General features: G+C 37.9%; 1 protein-coding gene across 2 annotated transcripts; it reads left to right on the top strand.

The window, feature by feature from the left end:
- The first annotated feature begins 1,651 nt into the window (after window positions 1–1,651).
- Window positions 1,652–20,575, top strand: LOC306999939 (interferon-induced very large GTPase 1-like). 2 transcript variants are annotated; one of them, XM_079615064.1, is made up of 6 exons: window positions 1,652–1,843; window positions 2,504–2,604; window positions 8,873–11,535; window positions 11,710–11,737; window positions 11,868–11,956; window positions 15,269–20,575. In XM_079615064.1, the coding sequence occupies exons 2-6, from the start codon at window positions 2,505–2,507 to the stop codon at window positions 19,934–19,936; spliced, it is 7,548 nt and encodes a 2,515-aa protein (XP_079471190.1). In that variant the 5' UTR covers window positions 1,652–1,843; window position 2,504; the 3' UTR covers window positions 19,937–20,575. The 2 variants fall into 2 exon arrangements, with proteins under 2 accessions (XP_079471190.1, XP_079471191.1); XM_079615065.1 differs by lacking the exons at window positions 1,652–1,843; window positions 2,504–2,604 and adding an exon at window positions 7,625–7,718.
- The last annotated feature ends 818 nt before the right edge of the window (window positions 20,576–21,393 follow it).

The following is a 21,393-nucleotide window of genomic DNA, read 5'->3' on the forward strand; positions in this document are numbered from 1 at the left end:
TTACTCATCGTTTGTAGTGTCTGTACAAAGTACAGGAGATGGACAGCTACACGAAGATCTCGCCTTTGGAGAAAACTGTTGATTTTATTCTGGGAAAAATGTAAGCATCACCCCTTAAAAATTAAGATTACCCCAAAATGAATTGCATTGCTAGCCCACCCCAACACTTATGCACAATAATAATGATAAATGCTGACCAATACTTAATATTACTTTTTTTTTTTCATACTGAAAATGATATATTTTAGTAAAACAAGCTAAATGTAATTTGTTTGGTCATATGACATTGCTATGCATGAATACACACTAGATAAATGCAGTGAACACATCTCGATTTTCAGTCAAGCAATAAATTAATGCATTATTTAATTAAATTAATTACATTTTATTTACTGACATAAGAAACATTAATAAATTAGTAAAAGATTAAAAAAAGTAACCATCACAATAAATAAATGTATACAAGTCAACAACACATGAAACAAAGCTTTATTCATACTTATTGTTCTAACAATCACATATTTACAGGTGAACCCCACACTACTGCCATCTCAAGACAGCGGCTCTCATTCTTCAGCTTTATTCTGATGAATCAGCTGACCAGCGTTCCCACCTTCTCCTGTCTCTGCCGTCCATCATGTCCCTCAGTGCTGCAGTCAGACTGGTATCCGATCATGGATGGGTAAGGGACATGAGGCCATCTTTGCCCGAGTGCACTGTCTCTCTCATCATCTCACACAGTCTGTACAGAACCTGTGAGACTCGTCTCAACAGCAAACACTCCCGTGAGAGAAGCGTAGTAGAGCGAGCCTTTAACATGCTGAAAACAAGCTGGTGCTCTATTTTCTTCATGGCAAGAGGTGAGCCATGACTTGTGCCTGAGGTTGTTGCTTGCTGCGCTGTGCTTCACAATCTGAGGCAATAAGGGCCGGTGGCATAAAGGAGTTGATACTCCTTGGCGTCCTGTCCTCCATCTAGGGGAGAATGTTAAACCACAATGGAGAGCATTATACAAGTCACTTTTTCCAAAGAAAGTGGAAGACTTACAATCAAGAATTCTTAATGGAGCTATTGCAGAGAATGCAGTTGTTTCGGTTATAAACTGTGGCATCAGCAATGAATGTTCTATTTGCTTCCAGACAGAAAATATATTCTATGCTTTTTTTGTATTGTAACAGGCTCATATGGTTTCAGGTTGTAAAGGGTTTATTTTGTCATTTTGATGAGATTTTTTTTCTTTGGAAATGTTTTTTTGTGGTTTTAAATGTACCCAGAATAAATACACACTGCTTCAGTCCTGCTAACCTGATGATTTTTGAACAATAGCAGTGCCATATCAGCAATAAACACTAATAGATCACTTTTTTCAAAGCTACTAATGAACTGGTCATTGTTTATTTGATTTGTGTTCAGTGGTTGCTTTGGCGTCAAGTGTTCAATGACTTGGCAATTAGATTAAGAAATTGGGCGAGGGAGCATTTACATTTTTTATTTAATTTTAATAATTTTTACACATGAATACATTTTTAAAACAATTGAATGACTACATAGATTCTTTCATTTTGTAATGTCACTCCTCATCCTTTATAGTAGATGTTACGGTTTGTGGTCTGTAAGTTTCCTCTTGAGTGGGAGGAGCTTAACTGAAACTGAAAGTGTGAATCTGACCAGCTTTTGAAAGACAATCGCATCTCGGCACGGAAGGAAATCTCTTCAAATTAATTTCAAAGTGTTTAAGAAACATTTAAACATGGTCTTACTTTTATGAGTCCTATGAAGAAAAAACACACAATTCCAACTCCTTAAGATAAAAATGAAGAAGGAGCTTTGAGGAACAGAGAAAGTGAGTGACGCATCATGCTAAAAATAAATGCTACACCGTTACAAACATGAAAGGGTTTCTAACAATAAAATAAATGAAGAATGGTTGCTGTACATTTATGTCTCACACTGGAACTTGTTTCTCTTAATATGATAATGTTTCTACCTGGTTTGCAGGTTATAATTCATTATAAACATGATGATGTAGTGTAAACATGACGACAAGGTCTTAATAATGGGTAAAGCAGGAACTGTGAACTCCAGAAAGAAAATTAGTCAGAAAAAGATGGTAGAGAAATTAAAGTGGTGAAGTAGCAGATTTAGGTCTCACAATAACAGCTATTAAGTACTCTATATTTTCCAATGCTTGTTTAAACACAAAGATTAAAACAAAAATATGTATTTTTTCAGATTAATGCTCATAAAATAACATTACCATTCATCTTTTTCTTTATTTCTATACATAGGGAAAAAAAACAATCTCTCTCCAGCGACTGATATTTAAATCAGAATATTTTTAATGTCAGTGCTGCATTAAATGGCATACTTTCTAAGACTGTACATCGAAGACACTTTAACTTTATCCTTTTATATCAACATATTTTAATATGTGGGAGTTAATTAGTGATGTTACAGTAACTGTACCCTCATGATCTGTTTCTGCTCTGTGTTTTGTCTTTAGTATGGATTCAGTGGGAGTTAATGTGATTGAAACAGCAGCTCTTGGGAGACCCTTCCAGCTTGGTATGCTGTATGACTGCAGAAAGGACGAATTAATACCAGGTACCTATATATATATTCAATCTGATAACTAATATTAACATATAAGAGACTAAACCAGACCTGCACTAGAGGTAGCCTACATAGTCTATGTTAGAGTTTTGCCCTAGCACACTTGTCTGAATTGTCCTTGTTTCATGTTTCAATGTTTGTTTTGTGCTTGATCACATGGCTTTGTGATCTTGGCTCAAGTCATGTACGCTAGTTCTGTTTCATTCCTCCTGACCACCAGAGGCAGTGTTTGAGCACTAATAATTGTATACTCTATTCGCGCAGCATGTAATCATCACGTTAAACATAACCAACAGCAATATGACCTGGTAGCCTGTAGCCTACACCACATTACATAGAAGCAATGTTATGAATATCCATAAAACACTTGACTATACAACATATTAGATGTAACACCAGAAGCATCTCTCAAACATTGCATTTTAAAGCAGTCAACAGAGGGATATGCATTGACATGAGACACACACACACACACACACACGCACAGAGACTTTCAACCTACCGGTACTTTGAGTGGAGGCAGCGCTATCTCCAGTCCCTCCTGTCAGTACAGCGGGGGACGGCGTTTCTCCAAGCAGAACTTCCTCATCAGCTACTAGCATCAGGCTCAGACTGTCGTCCAGGGTCTCCTTCTCCAACTACAACATCAGGAGGCGTCGGTGTCGTATCCAATTTGGCAGAGGAGACTGTTGGTGGGCTTTTCAACCACTTACGGATATCCATGACGTACTGAAGCGAGTAAGCCGGCGAAAAATCATCCAGCTTTCAAAAATGCGCGGTAACTGTTGAGCGGCTACACAGACATAGGCTACGTCACATACTTAGCCTAACTTTATTTTTAGTAAGGCCGTGATAGGCTGTTGCAGTGAAGATTGTGGAGCCTGCCATGTCTGAAACTATAACATGACAAAGAGGGTTCAAGTAAGATAATTGAGGAAACGCCTTTTAGTTCCTCTTTTTAACCTATACACTGTAAAAAATAAAACATAGATTTTATTTATATTTAATTAATTAAAATGAGGCAACAGATTACAAGCAATATTATTAATTAAATTTAACAAATTAGAATTGAGTAATAATTAATCAAATTAATTCCTTAAATGTTAACCATTTAAAATGAGTAAAATTTACAAAATATATGTTATTGCTAACATTGAAGACACCTGATGTTAACAAGCAGAATCACTGAAGGAGAAAACCATAATTAAAGTCACCATTATGGAGATGAGTGTGTGTTTTAGTTGGGCTCTTGACCCTTAAATTAATAACTTTAAGTTTTGTTTGGCTGCTGTACATGAGTTATAACACCCAGAAGAACAAATAAAAACGTTGATCTGATGGTGTTGGTTGTGTTTCACAATTTCACAATCATTGACTTGAATCACTGATCTCATGTAGAGTCCAATTTATGAGTTAGATTTATTTTATTAATTCTAGCTGCATAATATGATTAGCTTTTTCAATGAAATCCAAATGATGAAATCAATAATAATAAAAAATATATGTGTGTTTTTTTTTAGGCACACACAGACATCATGATTTAGCGTATGAATCTCAGCAATGGTGACAACCTCTGATCATAAGCTCATTATTTATTCATGCAGCAATGCATGATGGGAGCCATGAATGAGTTTTGATTGGTGCAACCTAGAATGCACTGCAACATGCTTTATAAATGTCACCATTGTTGAGATGCACAGGCTGATTCATGATGTCTGTTTGTTTGTTTTGTTTTTGTATAAGAGAATATTTTTAGAAATTATTCGGATTACATTGTAAAAGTTAAAAATATTATGGTGTACAAGACCAGTACTTCTATAGTTAATAAAGTTAACGTAACTCATAAACTGGACTCCATTTGAGTTCAATGATTCAGGTCAAATGATTGTGTAATAATGATTATGTTAAAACACAACCAACACCATAAGTTCACTGTTTGTTCATCTGGCTGTTATAACTCATGTACAGCAGCCAAACAAAAACTTAAAGTTAATAATTTAAGGGTGAAGAGCCCAACTAAAACACACACTCATCTCCATAATGGTGACTTTAATTATGGTTTTCTCCTTCAGTGATTCTGCTTGTTAACATCAGGTGTCTTCAATGTTGGCAATAACATATATTTTGTAAATTTTACTCATTTTAAATGGTTAACATTTAAGGAATTAATTTAATTATTACTCAATTTTAATTTGTTAAATTTAATTAATAATATTGCTTGTAATCTGTTGCTTCATTTTAATTAATTAAATATAAATATAATCTATGTTTTCTTTTTTACAGTGTACATCATGCTGAATTTGATGTGCTCTCTACAAGTGCTTCTGATTCTTTTATTCAAGATAATTTTGATGATGTGGATGTTCCCCCAGGAGGCTCATACTATTTTTTTCAGCAGCTGGAGGTTCTACACTCAAAAAAATAAATTGTTGAATGAACATGATTTAATCGTATCACCCATTATGCATCTAAGCAAGATTTGAATATTTTATTTGAACACAATATTGGTTTGTAAAATGAACATGATTGTAATATGTCAATGCAACTTCTTTGCAACTAATTGAATCAACATGTTTGTATTGTGTTAGACTAATCAAATGTATTCTCATTCACTCAAAGCACAGGAAAGCAGAATCACCAAAGGAGAAAATCAAATTTTTAAGTCACCATTATGGAGATCAGTGTGTGTTTTAGTTGGGCTCTTCACCCTTAAATTATTAACTAAGTTTTGTTTGGCTACTGTACATAAGTTATAACAGCCAGATGAACAAATAGGAACGGTGATCTGATGGTGTTGAATGTGTATTAACATAACCATTATTTCACAATCATTTAACCTGAATCACTGAATTCATATAGAGTCCAATTTATGAGTTAGGTTTAATTTATAAATTTTAGCTGCATAATAGGTTTAGCCTTTTCAATGAAATTAAAACAATCAATAAAAATATATATATATATATGTACACATTTCTTTTTAGGCACACACAGACATCAAGAATCAGTGTATGAATCTCAACAATGGTGACATTTATAAAGCATATTGCAGTGCATCCTGTGTTGCACCAATCAAAACTCATTCATAGCTCCCATCATGCATTGCTGCATGAATAAATAATGAGCTTATGATCAGAGGTGATCTGTTTCTCACCATTGCTGAGATTCATATGTTAAACCTTGATGTCTGTGTGTGCCTAAAAAAGAAATGTGTGTATATATTTTTTATTTTAATTGATTTGATCGTTTAATTTCATTGAAAAGGCTAAACATATTATGCAGCTAAAATTAATAAAATAAACCTAACTCATAAATTGGACTCTATATGAGTTCAGTGATTCAGGTTAAATAATTGTGAAATAATGGTTATGTTAATACACAACCAACACCATCAGATCACCGTTCCTATTTGTTCATCTGGCTGTTATAACTCATGTACAGCAGCCAAACAATACTTAAAGTTAATAATTTAAGGGTGAAGAGCCCAACTAAAACACACACTGATCTCCATAATGGTGACTTAAATATTTGATTTTCTCCTTTGGTGATTCTGCTTTCCTGTGCTTTGAGTGAATGAGAATACATTTGATTAGTCTAACACAATGCAAACATGTTGATTCAATTAGTTGCAAAGAAGTTACATTGACATATTACAATCATGTTCAATTTACAAACCAATATTGTGTTCAAATAAATTATTCAAATCTTGCTTAGATGCATAATGGGTGATACGATTAAATCATGTTCATTCAACAATTTATTTTTTTGAGTGTATTATTGATTTGGTTTAGTCAGGACTAACTCTGTCCTTTTCGGATGGTTTCTAAGATGGTCATCCTCAGATGGTTTCTCAGTTTCTTAGATTCAGTTTCAAGGAAGAGCGCTACCAATTCAAGGTCCTACCATTCAGTCTGTCTCTGGTCCCACTGTCTCTGGTTTTCTTCACAAGGTGCATTGACTGTAGCTCTTTATCTGCTATGGTCCAGAGGGATGCGAATCCTGCCTTGTTTGGATGACTAGCTGCTGTCTGCCCCCAAGAGACAGCAAGATGTCCACAACACCAGGCTGCTTTTGGAGCATGTGCGGAAACTGGGTCTCGTGGAAAATGAGGCAAATAATTGCCTGATTCCAGTGCAATCAATTACTTACATCGGAATGACTTCTGTACCATATGTTGTGGCCATTTCTGTGTATCATGTATCAATTAATGGTTCTTCTCTTGGTTCTCATACACTTGTTGGTAGTTTTTAAAAGGGTGTGAGACAGTTAAGGCCTTTGTATGTGACTATGTTTTGTTGATTGTTTGCAAGACAGCTGACTTTAAGTAGGTATCTTTGAAAACTGCTTTTTTTGTTGGCCATCACTTCTGCTAAGCTTTTTAGCGAATTACATGCGTTGTCTGTTAAGGAGTAATACATGTGTTGTTGCATGCTTCTACAAGGTCATTGTTGCTACCCCTTATGCTGTCAGTTCACCAGTTCTTCCGGAGCAACCTTGACTATTTAGCAAGTCAGTGGCATTGTTCATGACTGTGTTGGTAGGAGTCATTCACTAATGCTTCAGCACTACCTCTGGTGGCCAGGAGGAATGAAACAGAATGCAAATTACGTAGGTAACTGTGGTTCTGTGAATTCCGGAAGCGGCCAGCTCAGCCGTGACGTCGAGCCCCCGCTAATCTTTCAAATGGTCGGTGGAACACCACCCCTTAGACGAGCGACCCGGATATAAAAGGAGCTGCTCTTCCCGCGCAGGAGGACGCGATGCCTTGCCATCCTCAGCCCCCTCTTCTGACGCCAGCAGGAAGCAGCAGCGTGTGTTTTGAGGACGCAAGGAAGCCTCCTCACGCACCCTCTGCCCAACCGTGGAACCAGATAAGTGTTGCAACACACATTCAGACCCCACTTCGGGCCGCTTTGCAATCCGAGTTGGGTCCCTGCATTCCACCTCTCTGCCCCACTGTTGGGCACTCTCGATTCTCTCTCGACACAGACTGTTCCTACGCCTTGCGTTCGAAGGGCGGGCATATCAGTACAAAGTCCTCCCCTTCTGGCTGTCCTTGTGACCTCACGTCTTCATGAAGGTCGCGGAAACGGGATCCCCATTCGTCGGTGTGTTCCGTTGTGAAGTTGAACGTGACGCTCCCCCAAAAAAATTTGTTTCCATATCTTCCAGATTTATACCCGTGCTGTGTGATACAAATCTTGCATGCCAATGTGCATTGGCTTGTTATGTTTACACTAGACGACTGGGCTCTCAGGCGAGATCTCAATTCATCAGAATGTTCCGACTTGACGTCTCCATTCCCTCCTTTAGGGAACAAGGGTTACATATGTAACCAAGACGTTACCTATGTAACTAGTGTTACTTTTTCTAGCCTCTTTTCTATTCTACTATTATTTTCTTTAGTCGTCTGCTTTAGCTAATTACTTGAGTTTTTTGGTCTAGTGTTCTACTTTAGTTATTTGCTTTAGTTATTTCTTCTGACCAGTTTTTCTAGTCATTGGTTTAATCATTTACTGTGCTCTGACTCACCTTGTTGTCTTGTGCCTTTGTTCTCAACTTGTGGTGCCTTGTCTTATACTGTCCTGTTGTGCTGTATGCCTTGTGTGTTATAGTGCTCTTTCCAGTCCTGCCCCGCCTGAGGTTCCTCTGCTCACCGGTTGTCTTGGGCTTCTGCCCAGTACCTGAGCCCTTAACTCGTGATTGGCCTGTTTTCTGTCTGGTTGTCAGGGTGGTCTGTCCCTGTCACTGCCTCCTACCTGGTCCTGCCTATGCCACCCAGTGGTCCCTTCAGGCTGTCTTCTCCTTGGAGCTGATTCCCAGATACTTTCTAAGTCTGGCTCTCTCTCATCCCCACTGGTTGGAGTCAGGGTCAGGACTTGGTGGCCCACTGCTTTTGTCTTAAGTGTCTGTCAAGAAAGTTCCTGTGTTGCATCCCTCTTCATTTGGGCCTTCTTTATATACAGAGTCTACAATATTTGATCCTCAAGACACTTTATTTGTTCTTTCTAATGCCAATGTTTTACAAGTCAACTCAACAAGGCTAGAAATAACCATGAATATGTTTGTTTTGCTGAAAATTTCTTTATATTGTATATTCTAGTCAAATACCCCATAAACCGAAGCAAACAAACATTTTCCCATCTTTCATTGTCTTAAACTGAATCAACCAACTTCAGAATTTGTCTCTCTATATTTTTTATACAAAATGTAATTTATAATAAATTCACTGTTGAGTTAAAACACATTTTTCCTGTTGCAGGGGTCAGACTTTGGAGTAAAGAGCAGCTGCAGCAGAATATTACCGCTCATTCCCAAATTAATACAAGGTTCAATGTTACAGCTTCAGACTCCATTCAGGACAAATCTAAAATACTAAATATTGACGGTGGACTTAAACTGAGTCTTTTAGGCGATCTCATCCATGTTAGTGGAGCAGCAAAATATCTCAAAGACACCAAGATGTCTTTCAAACAGCAGAGACTGACGCTACATTATCATTCAACCAGCAGGTTTGAAGAACTGACCATGAATCATTTGCCTTCTGGAAATAATGCTAAGGATGATGATACAGCTACACATGTGGTGACAGCAGTACTGTATGGAGCAGATGCCTGCTTTGTGTTTGATAGAGAGGTTTCCTCAGATGAGGACAAAAAAACAGTAAAAGGAGAAGTAAAAGTGGCTCTTGAGAAACTACAAGGCATCGTTTCAGTAGATGCAAACATTGATCTAAGTGTAAATCACAATCAGAAAACTGCAGTCAAAAAATTCACTTGTACATTTTATGGCGACTTCCAGCTACCGTCTAACCCGACCTCTTTTGAAGATGCGTTGAAGGTTTTTGCTGATCTTCCAAAACTGCTGAAAGAAAACCAAGAGCTGGCGGTTCCACTGAGAGTTTGGCTTTATCCTCTGGACAAACTTCACTCAAGAGCTTCAAAACTTCATAAAGACATCAGCATGGATCTAACAATGGAGATTGAATCAGTGATTGAGAGTTTAAATACAACAGAGATGAAATGCAGTGACCTTCTGAAAGACTCGCCTGCTCTGACTTTTGCTGCATTTCATGATAAAATTCTGCACATGAAGCACAACTGCTACAAGTACAAGTTGAAACTTGTGAAGACACTTGGATCTCTGCTGCCAAACATCCGTGGTAATGTGATTAAGGAAACCACACTGAATGATCTTCTTCAAGAACACAATGAATCTCCATTCAGAAGACATGACCTTGCAGAATGGCTGAAAGTAAGAGAGAAAGAGTCTAATATCATCAACACAGTCCTCAGACAGCTGAAGAATGCTGGTGCACAGGTAGAAGTCAACCTAGATACCATCTTGATGGATCTGGAAGTTGGAAATCTGGTCAGCTACACATTCACCTCACTGGACTGTTCAGATGTGCTCCTTAAACAAAAGGTATATCTAAGTCCTTCAACACAAGGAGGAACTGATGAGAAAAGCCCTGATTCAAAGCAAAAGTCTTGGCTAACTACTGAGATCCTACAGGTCATGAGGAGCAACTTAAATATATTTAAGAATTTGATTGATTCAAAAGACCGTGAACCAGCCAAGTTTATTGTTTCCTCAAATGAAATGGAGAATAATCCAGGTTCTTGCATTCTCCTGTATGAAAATGGATGTAATGAAGCTATTTGCTTTATTCCTCCATCCAAACCAGCCTGTCCAGTCACTGAAGAGGTCAAAGAAAACACTGTTATTTTAAAGGTTCCCCCATCATGTCCTGCTACAGTGGAGCTCAGATTACTGTATAAACCGAAGCAGGACACAGTCTGGAGATCTGAACCTGTGCTGAAGGATCAAGACACAGTTACTCTGACTGATCTGAGAGAAGAAACTGAGTATGACATCAAGTGTGCAGCGGTGGGGAAACTCAACTACACCAGAGACAGTGATGTCATCCATCTAAGGGTCATAGAGAAGAAGCTAATCATGGCAACAGATTCTGTCATTGAAAATCTGACTTTTACCGAAAACAAGTGCAGTGAACTTTTGCAAGACACTAGGATAACTACATTTAGTGCATGTCACAAAAAGATTGAAGATATGAGACGTTACTGCCAAATCTACAGACAAGTTTTCGATAAGACAATTAATTCGCTGATCCGGTCAGTTCAAGCCTGTGAAGAAGAAACGTGTGCTTTGACCGATCTTCTACAAGCTCACGAGAAGTCTCCATTTAACACACAGGATCTTATGGAGTGGATAAAATATAAAGAGAAAGAATTAAATACAGTTGGGGAGTTTCTTCAACAATTATTGGACTGTGGAGCTGAAGTGAAAATGAGCTTAGACACAGTTTTGTCAGATATTAAGGTGGAGAATGTGGTTTGCTACATGTTTAGTTCTCTTGAGCAGCCAGACAAGCAGCTTTCTGAACAAGAAAATTATCTGAAAACTCAAACAGTGTGGAAGAATCCAGAAACGTCTCCTCACGCTTTGACGTGGCTCACTGGAACCATCAGGGAGAAGATGAGAGAACATTTAATAATGTTTAAGGAGCTAATGATGTCACATGCCAGTCCATCCACTAAATTTATAGTCTCCTCAAAGGAAACGGAGAATAATCCTGGTTCCTGCATTCTCCTGTATAAACATGGATATGATGAAGCTGTTTGCTTTACTCCTCCATCTCAACCAGTCTGTCCAATCACTAAAAAGGTCAAAGGTGACACTCTGGTTCTGAAGGTTTCTCCTTCATGTCCTGCTACAGAGGAGCTCAGATTACTGTATAAACCGAAGCAGGACACAGTCTGGACATCTGAACCTGTGCTGAAGGATCAAGACACAGTTACTCTGACTGATCTGAGACCAGGAACTGAGTATGAAATCAAATGTGCAGCAGTGGGGAAACTCAACTACACCATAGACAGTGCCGTGATTAGTGTCGTCACAGAGGTATGAGTATCATTTATCAAATATCAGCTAAAGAAAAACATATTTTTATTAAGTGATTGAATAGAAATAAATGTATCTTTATGAGAGTGACTTGTAATTTATATATAACTTTTCCCTTTATTGCCAATATAATCATTTATTCAGTTGTTAATAAGAATCAAATGTGTCTTTCAGCAAAGTATAAGGGACCAAGAAATTAAGAGTGGGTAATATTTTTCTGACTTATTATTTAAGCACTTTTTTTTTACCATAAACTTAACGTATCTGTGAATATAAATGCTGTAAATATGTGCATTATAGCTTATGCTTTCCACTAAAATTAAAATTACCAGGTGAAAACAGAGAGGAGAGAGAGGAATATGAAAGAGAGGATGAGGAGGAGATGAAGAAAATCTGTGCTGAAACAGATGATTCAGTTCAGGTGAGTGTTCAGAGAAACCTGGAGAGATCCCTTTCATGTTCTTCATTGTTTGTCATTACATTTATCTAGTATAATATCCCATTAAGGGAAACAGAAAGTAATATTTTGATGAACTACAGTTACACTGAAAGTGTTTTGATTGAATGCACAGAAAATTGTAAAATTGTTACTGTATCTGTAACAATCTCAAAATTATTTGTATCTGTATTTGGATAAAACCGTAATTGGGCTTTACCTGGAAGTTTGTACAATTACTTGAGAAGACTGTTATGCCAATGGATTTACAGCCTCTGTTTTCTTCATAGTTATCACTAAACAAATATTGTATAACTGATCAAATAATTTTGTTTTTATTATGATTATTACATTTATTTAAATATCTTCTAACCGACAGTCTCGCATAGGCAATCCTTTACATGTGTGATCGATTAAGGGTATAATAATTACATTAAAAATATCTATATCATACAAATTCATTATTCTAAATAAGCATTACTAAAAGCCAGACGATTTTGTCTTTAAAAATCATTCGCTGTATAGTGACCCTTAATTTGGAGTAGAAAAAGGTGGAGTGACTCTATCTTTTACCAGGTTAGCCGTGGAGCGTAAGTTACTATGGTGTAAGATGAACATTGCTAAAAGCCAAACCGTTTTCATGGTGCCTAAAACCCAGGGTTGGCGGAAACTAAACTGAAACATACCTGGCTAGCCACCTAAACCGGCTTCATCCCACATAGCAACATTGTGTCGGCCCAGATCCGGCCCAAATCTGGCACACGTGGAAAGATGATCTGGCCCACATGCGGCGTGGAATGACGGCCCTTGGGTGGCCCACTCCTGTTTGCCAGATCTGGGCCACAAGCAGGCCATAGCAATGCCACATGTCAGCCAAGAGCAAATAAATAAACCAGAAATGGAGCTTATCTGAGCCACAAAACCTGTATTAAATATGAAGTAATTTCAGCCTTAATAAAGCCTGTTAACAAGTAGAATCACTGAAGGAAAGAAGAGAACAGAAAAAGAGACAAGCAGAAACACAAGAACTAAAACTGACTTCAGTCACAGCCTTAGAAGAAATCCACTGAAGAGAAAAGAAGACATTAAACCTGTGAAGATCTCAGCAGAGGAGGATTAAAAAACTCCACAAACAGCATTACCAGCTTTACTTATTACTAACCAGACTGACTTTATTTCTGTCAGACGTCTACAAAAGTTTTATTGAGAATTAAAAGAGGGTTAACTCTGTTTAATTTGAAGTTACCGTAACGGTGATTAGTGTTTCCATTAGTTGGGCTCTTAACTCTTAAAATATTTCTTGACCATTTTGGCTGTTGTGACAGTGTGTTTATTAAACACATTTGCAGCAGTAAAGATAGCTAAAGTGAAATGAGATCAGATGATGATGGTGATCTGTTGATGGTTATATACCAATCATATACTCAAACCCTGTGTTTCTGCCGCATGAAATCTGGGAATATTACAACAATCAGTTTGAAGATTTTAACAAACACGAGGACAAAAATCTGATCGATCATAACACACACAGACATCAATAATCAGCGTATGAATATCAACAATGGTGACAATCAAAAGTACCTTGCTGCAATGCATGCTGGGTACTAGCATTGAACAAAACTCCCAGCATGCATTGCAACATGAATAAATTATGCAGCTGAATTGTCCTATTATTTTGTTTAATTCTAAATATTTGCTTTTATTTTGTTGCTGTTGTTTTTGTTGTGACTTAGTAGATTTTCAGTGCTGTTCTGAAATGATCTGTTTATCTACATATTGTTGATTGTCACCATTGATGAGATTCATACACTGATTGTTGATGTCTGTGTGTGTCATTGCAGGCTAGTTTTTTGTGATCGTGTTTGTTAAAATCTTCTAACTGATTGTTGTAATATTGCCAGACCTCATGCTGCAGTAACACAGGGTTTGTGATGTGCAAACACTAATGGAACAACACAACTGGTATATTCAAAAGAGATCTGTGAATCAGTCTATTTCATGATGATTATAAAACCATCAACAGATCACCATCATCACCTGACCTGATTCACATTGGCTTTCTTTGCTGCTGAAAATGTGTTTGACACACTGTCATAGCAGCTATAGAGACATAATAAGAGTTAAGAGCCCAACTAATGGAAACACTAATCACTGTTATGGTGACTTTAAATGAAACAGAGTTAAACCTCTGTTAATTCACAATAAAAACTTCTGTAGACGTCTGACAGAAATAAAGTCAGTCTGGTTAGTAATAAGTGAAGCTGGTAATGCTGTTTGTGGAGTTGTTTAATCCTCCTCTTCTGAGATCTTCACAGATTTAATGTCTTCTTTTCTCTTCAGTGGATTTCATCTAAGGCTGTGACTGAAGTCAGTTTTAGTTCTTGTGTTTCTGCTCGTCTCTTTTTCTGTTCTCTTCTTTCCTTCAGTGATTCTGCTTGTTAACAGGCTTTACTAAGGCTGAAATTACTTTATATTTAATATACACAGATTTTGTGGCTCAGATAAGGTCCAGTTCTGGTTTATTTCTTTGCTCTTGGCTGACATGTGGCATTGCTATGGCCTGCTTGTGGCCCAGATCTGGCAAACAGGAGTGGGCCACCCACGGGCCGTCATTCCACGCTGCATGTGGGCCAGATCCGCATTCCACAAGTGCCAGATGTGGGCCGGATCTGGGCCGACAAAATGTTGCTATGTGGGATGGTATAGGCCCCAGAGGTCAATCCCCTTTTGTGATTAAAAAGTTCTAATTAAAACAGTAATAATAAATGTTAAAAAAGAGAACTGCAAATAAGAGGAGTCTGACTCTATAAATTGCTGATTAGAGAACATGGAAGTTGAAAGAATATCATATCGTACAAGGTTTAACTAATTTAAATATACATATAAATAGTAGAACATGTGTATAATGTAGTATTTTTTTAGTTGACGTAGTTGATTTACTCTTTCCAAGCTCTGATTTCTGAGAGACAGGCGGACAGAGAGGCAACAGCAATGCGGGTTTGATCTGCGCTCATTTCATTCATAGCGTTTACTCATTCACTAGTGATTTTAGAGGTTTATATATAATATCGTGATTTCCCCTGGCTCGCCTGTTATACTGTAAACACGAGGAGTGACTCTGTCAGACTAAAATCATTCAGCAGAATTATTCTTTATCCGCTATTCGCTTTGAAGTCATTATCCGTGCCTTTCCGAATAAGGTATATCGGCTTCTGGCACACCCCTAGTAATAATAATAATATTAATAATAATAATTGATCATGGTTTTAAATGATTGTATTATTCTCTATTAATAAGGGAGAAAGGAAGAACGTTGGAACAGCAGAAGTAAGAGCAGATCAACACCTACAACAGGAAGACACACAAAAAATGTATACTCTGGATGGAAAATGGATTCACAAACTTCTTCTTGAAGGCAAGTGTCACAATAAGCTGAGAGCTGCAGATGTTCTTCAGTTAACATCTGCACATTCATTACAGTCGCAAGAGTCTTGTGCTGAAGAGGAGCTGATTCAGACATTCATACAAAAACTACTGATGATGAACTACAGAGCAAGATACATAAACACTAATGAGACCAATGAGGAAGATCACACTCAACAAATAAACAATAACTCATCTGAAGACAAGAGTCATGTTTTTCATAACATATCTTTGTCTAACAAAGGAACAAGCCAGTCTGAGCACATTCACCCGATGGATGTTCAGATGGCCGTGTTTCATTGTGCTGATGCTTTCCTGAGGCAGCTGATGGTCACTAAACTCTCCCAGTGTCAGTACGCTCTGCCTCTGCTTGTTCTTGATCCAGACACACAACAGATTGAGTTTCCTCTCTGGACATTTAGACAAATCAACAAGAGCTGGAAGATGAGAAACACCAACAACGAAATCATCAGTCAAACCCATCCGGTCTACAAGGCACAAACTCCAATGGTGTCTTTCTTCAGGTTTGGCTCTGTGTCTTCATCCAAGTCTCAGCTGATGAACAGTCTGATCAATGAGAAACACAACACGTTCTTCCACAGGAACTGCCCAGGCAGCAGCAGGACCAGAGTCCTGATGGACGGAGTGGTGGAGATCGCCTGGTTCTGCCCCTCTGGGAAAAACACGGATAAATTCACGGACTGTGTTGCGTTCTGTAATCTACACGGTGATGCAGGAGATCATGAGAAACAGCTGCAGATCCTCACTGAAATGGCCTCAGTCAATGTTGTTCTTCTACCACAACTTCAAAACAATGACAAAAATGTAACAATAATCCAAAACCTGTACAGGAACAGAAAGCCAATCATTTGTCTTGTTACTGAGGATGATTCTACTGTAATTGAGATGAAGAAAGGGAATTTCAAAATCATTTTGATAGACAGAAATCAGTCAGAAGTATCTGAAGAACTCAGAAGAACTATAAATGATTGTCTCTCAGAATCATCTTCCACTTTCAGACTTGAAGATTTGTCCAAACACTCAGACGTCAGAGTAGATGAGGAAGATGATGAGGAATGCAGGAGAGGAAGAGAAGCAGCACAGCAGATGATGAGTTTACTGGAGAAGAAAGATCTGACCGAAATCAAAGACTCATTTCTGCCTCATCAGGGGAAACTGTGGCATCAGTGGAGTCAGAAGAACAAAGAACTACATCGACCTCAAGGAGAGGAGGCAAAAATGGAAATAAGTAGTAAAAAAACAGAAATGAAGGAAATCCGTCAACAGCAGCATGAATCTGACATTAGTGAGTTTATAAAAATCTTTATAAAACAAATGAACTCACATACTCAACATGAGAATATATTTTTCATCAAATGGCTTGGAATCATGCTGGATGAACATACATCAGCTGATCTTTCTGAGCAGATCAAAGCTGAACAAACTGACCTTGAGAGAATATCTGAGAAACTTCAAGCCACAGCCTTTGGTTTGGAGCACATCATGAGGGAGATCGGTCAGATCTATGAATCATGTTCATCTGTGAAGAAGAACAAGAAAGATCTGCAGGTTCACTTCTCTTCTCTCCCAAGTCTTGCAGCAGAGATGATGGTCTCTGGATTTCCACTGGAGCTGATGGATGGAGATGCTGCTCATGTTCCTGTGATCTGGATCTCTGCTGTTCTAGATAAACTCATCCAGAAACTAGAAGACCAGAGAGTCTTTGTTCTGTCAGTTTTAGGGCTTCAGAGCTCTGGGAAATCCACCATGCTGAATGCCATGTTTGGACTCCAGTTTGCCGTCAGTGCTGGCAGGTGCACCAGAGGAGCTTTCATGCAGCTGGTCAAAGTCTCAGACGAGATGAAAACACAGATGAACTTTGACTATATTCTGGTTGTTGATACTGAGGGTCTTCATGCTCTAGAACTGGCTGGAAGATCAACAAGAGATCAAGACAATGAATTGGCCACATTTGTTGCTGGTCTTGCAAACCTGACCTTGATCAACATCTTTGGAGAATACTCATCTGAGATGCAGGACATTCTTCAGATTGTTGTTCAGGCCTTCCTGAGGATGAAGAAGGTCAAACTGAATCCCAGTTGTGTGTTTGTGCATCAGAACGTCTCAGACGTCACAGCTGAAGAGAAAAACATGCAGGGAAGGAGACGACTGCAGGAGAAACTAGATGAGATGACAAAACTTGCTGCAGAAGAGGAAGTCTGTGATGCAGAAAGTTTCAGTGATGTCATTGACTTTGATGTTCAGAATGATGTGAAGTATTTTGCTCAGCTCTGGGAGGGCAGCCCACCGATGGCACCACCAAACCCAAACTACTGTGAGAATATTCAAGAACTAAAGAAAACTATTATGTGTCATGCCTCAAAGTCACATGGAATGATGCTGATAGACCTAAAAGATCGTATTAAAGATCTCTGGGATGCTTTACTGAATGAACGATTTGTCTTCAGCTTCAGAAATTCTCTGGAGATTTCAGCCTATAGAAAACTGGAGACCAAATACAGCAAGTGGTCCTGGAGGCTTCGCAGTGCCATGATGGAAATTGAGAACAAACTTCACAACAAAATAGAAAACGAAGCAATTTATGAGGAACTGAAGAAGACAAGTGAGGAAGTGGAGAAATCAATGTCAGAATTCTTTGAGAAAGACACAGATGCTAATATACTGATTCAGTGGAAACCATCATTTGAAATCAAAATCAAAGATGTTCAGGAAAACATTGTTAGAGAAACAACAAGAAAATTAAATGAGATTCTTCAGCAGCGAGACCTGAAGAAAAAGATTGATGCTCAGAGGACATATCATGAACACACTCTTTATGAAAAGAGCAAAGAACTTGCCTTAAAACTCAAAGACAAAACAAATGATGAACAAACACTGAAGAAAAAGTTTGATTTGTTCTGGAAACAGTCTGTGAAGAAGATAATCAGACATATCAAAGATATTGACATAAAGACAGATGTAAGAGAGATCCTCAGTGATTTCTATGGAAGTGCTCCTGTAGGGAAGAGGAAGGATATTTTCTGTGTGACCAGTTATGCAGATTATATACAGTTAAAGAAAACCAGTGGATCTACAGGATCTTTCACAAATGCCGACAGGTCAACTAAAGAGACATTTAGTCACAGTCTCTCTAAAGAGGATGAAACCCATGTAAGATCCTTAATCACAGATGTTGCTCAGCAGACAGACAGAATGATTGAGTCCTTTAACATTTCAAAGATGGGCTACAACATCAGCTGCATTCAACTACTTACAGATTACATCAATAAGAGAGTAACAGAACATCAGGAAGGATCAGAGAAATATGAGTTCAAGAATGAATTCTTCATGGATTTGGTTTATACCATCTGTAAGAGAGCAATTAAGATGATCATTGACCAACACACACTGTTCAGGGAAACAATATGTGTTAAGAAGAGAGAACAATACTACAGTATTTTCCAGAAATACTGTCATGGAGCAACATCAGCTGCAATTTTTGGAGAGATCATCTGTCAGAAACTTAAAGAGCCCATTGAGCAGAGTGTCTACAAGAAGACTGCCAGAGATCTGACAGATGAGATCATGAAAAACTGTGAATCACTGAATGGAAACAGATCAAAACTGGAGAAACACATCCTGAAGACACTGGCAGAAGAGGAGGATTTTGACAAATACATGCACTACATTTTTAAACCCAGAGATCACTTCAAGAGTTTCATCAGAGATGAAGTCAGTCGGTACATCACTGATAAATTCAATGTCAGTGTTTTTCCCAATATGAAGGAGAACATTAAACTCCTGCAGCAGAAGATAATAAAAGCAGCACATGAATCTACTGAACATGTTCAAGTGAACAGAGGAGATGTTGGTTTATGGGTGAAGAGTTTCACACAGCATCTCTCAGATGACCTGATCTTCTCTGAAAAAGACCTCAGTGGAGTCAAACATGATGTTGATGATTTTAAACTCCTAGAAAATGTGTTAAGAAAAGAACTTCCTGCAATAATGTCTGACATAAGCAGGAGATTGAACAGAAAGACTTTTCCAGCAAATCTGGACTATAAGTTTAGACCAGATGAGCTTCTGATTGATCACTTCTGTCAGTGCTGTTGGGTCCAGTGTCCGTTCTGTAAAGCCGTCTGCACCAACATCATAGAAAACCATCATGGAGATCACAGTGTTGCTTTCCACAGATTGAGAGGAATTAATGGCACATATTGCATTTCAACAAAGACTCTCTGTGCTGATATTTGTACAAATTTAGTAGCAAGTGATCAGTATTTTTATACACCAGATGGAAGGTTCCCTTGTAGAGATTACAGGACAGCAGGAGGAGTTTATGCAAAGTGGAGCATCACCCCTGACCTCTCTGATCTGCCCTACTGGAAGTGGTATGTGTGCAGATTCCAGAAAGATCTGGAAAAATGCTACAATAAAACATTTGAGGAGAGTGGTGAGATACCAGATGAATGGAGAAAATACTCTAAACAGGACGCCATTGAGAGTTTAAATACATCTAATGGCTCAGATAAAGATTGAGACTCTTACATCTCCTTTAAGATTCTCCTCAGATCACAGTTAGTGGGCTTCTATTACATTCATCAGGGAGACTCTTGAGCTCATCTACATCTTCATCAAAAACGCTAGAAAAGGATTAAAGACAATATTCAATTCCATATACAAGTATCTGTTAAATGAACATCTCAAGTGGTGTTGAAACCACAATAGCTCACTGGGGGTTCCTGTGTGATTAGCAAGAATGTGACCTGACCTGAGGGTGCACTTTGCTCTCGAATGTCTACAAGAAAGCTTTTTGGCCTCAAAAGAGTTGTAAATAAGTCTTAAAATATCTTAAACATTTTGCAACTGTGGAAGGTACTTCCCAGAATCTTATAGTCACGTAGGCAAAATGGTATATGCATTCTGCATACCTCACGTCCTTACCTTACTTATTTTACTGTACTAAACATTTCATCACTTAGATACAATACATAGTATATTTAGTTGGACTTAGTCATATTTTAAAATTAGTACTTGGATTCATGTGTTTACTTCATTTTCAAGTTTCTGAACCTTTTATTCATACATTTTTAATCTTGTTTTTACATTGTTATTCTTACCAGACTTGTAATTGTTGTACTAAATTTACTTTTGTTTATTAAAATATGTTTTTCCTTATATTCCAATTTGCTCTTTGATATCATTTCTTATCTACCTGGATCACACTGGAAAAGTCTGTATGTATCCTTCACACTTAGTTCGGTATGTATGGAATGGACCACAAGAGGAAAATAGGGGGGTCATATCTTTTTATTCTTTGTTGAGGGGAGGGTCATTCAGCTTTTTTTAGTCTAGGGGGAGGGTCACCCAACCTTTGTATTCATGAAAACAGCAAAATTTCAAAATGGCTTGTTTGGATATTTTTCCATGTAGCTCCATTTAGCTCTCTCAGTCTTGGCCCATATGGGTATTTTGGGGTCCTGAAGAAGTTTTGACATGCTCTGACATTTGTGCTTTTTTCAGTTGCTTAAAAACATATTAATGGCTAAAGTCTGATTACACTGTATTCAGCACAAACAGGGCTACAGTAATATGTGAGCAACACATGTACATAAACGTTTGTAGTTTTGAGAAAACAATGTTTAAGCGTGGTTTTGAAAATAAATACCGGTACTTATAAAGGCTTTTCAAAACCGGATCTTGTTGCCTATAATTCTTTCTTCAAAACAATGTGAAAACCATCCTGATCACTCCTTAAAAAAAACAATATAGTCATTTAACTTTTCTAAGACACTAAATGTCAGAATGGCTGTATGCGGGGAGGGCATCATGAATAATGCTGTGATTCACACCTGAAGAGACCCTCCCCTGAATGAGGAATGTGACCGAGGAAACTATAGAGAATGAATGTGAGGAGACTTAATAATTGAATGTATTGTTTTAGCTTGTACACAAAATCAAGTTTAAGTTAAAAGAAGTAATCTGACTAAACATTT

Source organism: Phoxinus phoxinus (genome assembly GCF_949152265.1).
Source record: "Phoxinus phoxinus genome assembly, chromosome: 1".
Taxonomy (NCBI): domain Eukaryota; kingdom Metazoa; phylum Chordata; class Actinopteri; order Cypriniformes; family Leuciscidae; genus Phoxinus; species Phoxinus phoxinus.

Excerpts from the sequence above, each read along its gene's own strand:
- LOC306999939 (XM_079615064.1), top strand. The coding sequence starts at position 2,505 with ATGGATTCAGTGGGAGTTAATGTGATTGAAACAGCAGCTCTTGGGAGA. Across the intron at positions 11,536-11,709 it reads TGATTAGTGTCGTCACAGAG|CAAAGTATAAGGGACCAAGA; the intron begins GTATGAGTATCA and ends TGTGTCTTTCAG. Across the intron at positions 11,957-15,268 it reads AAACAGATGATTCAGTTCAG|GGAGAAAGGAAGAACGTTGG; the intron begins GTGAGTGTTCAG and ends TCTATTAATAAG.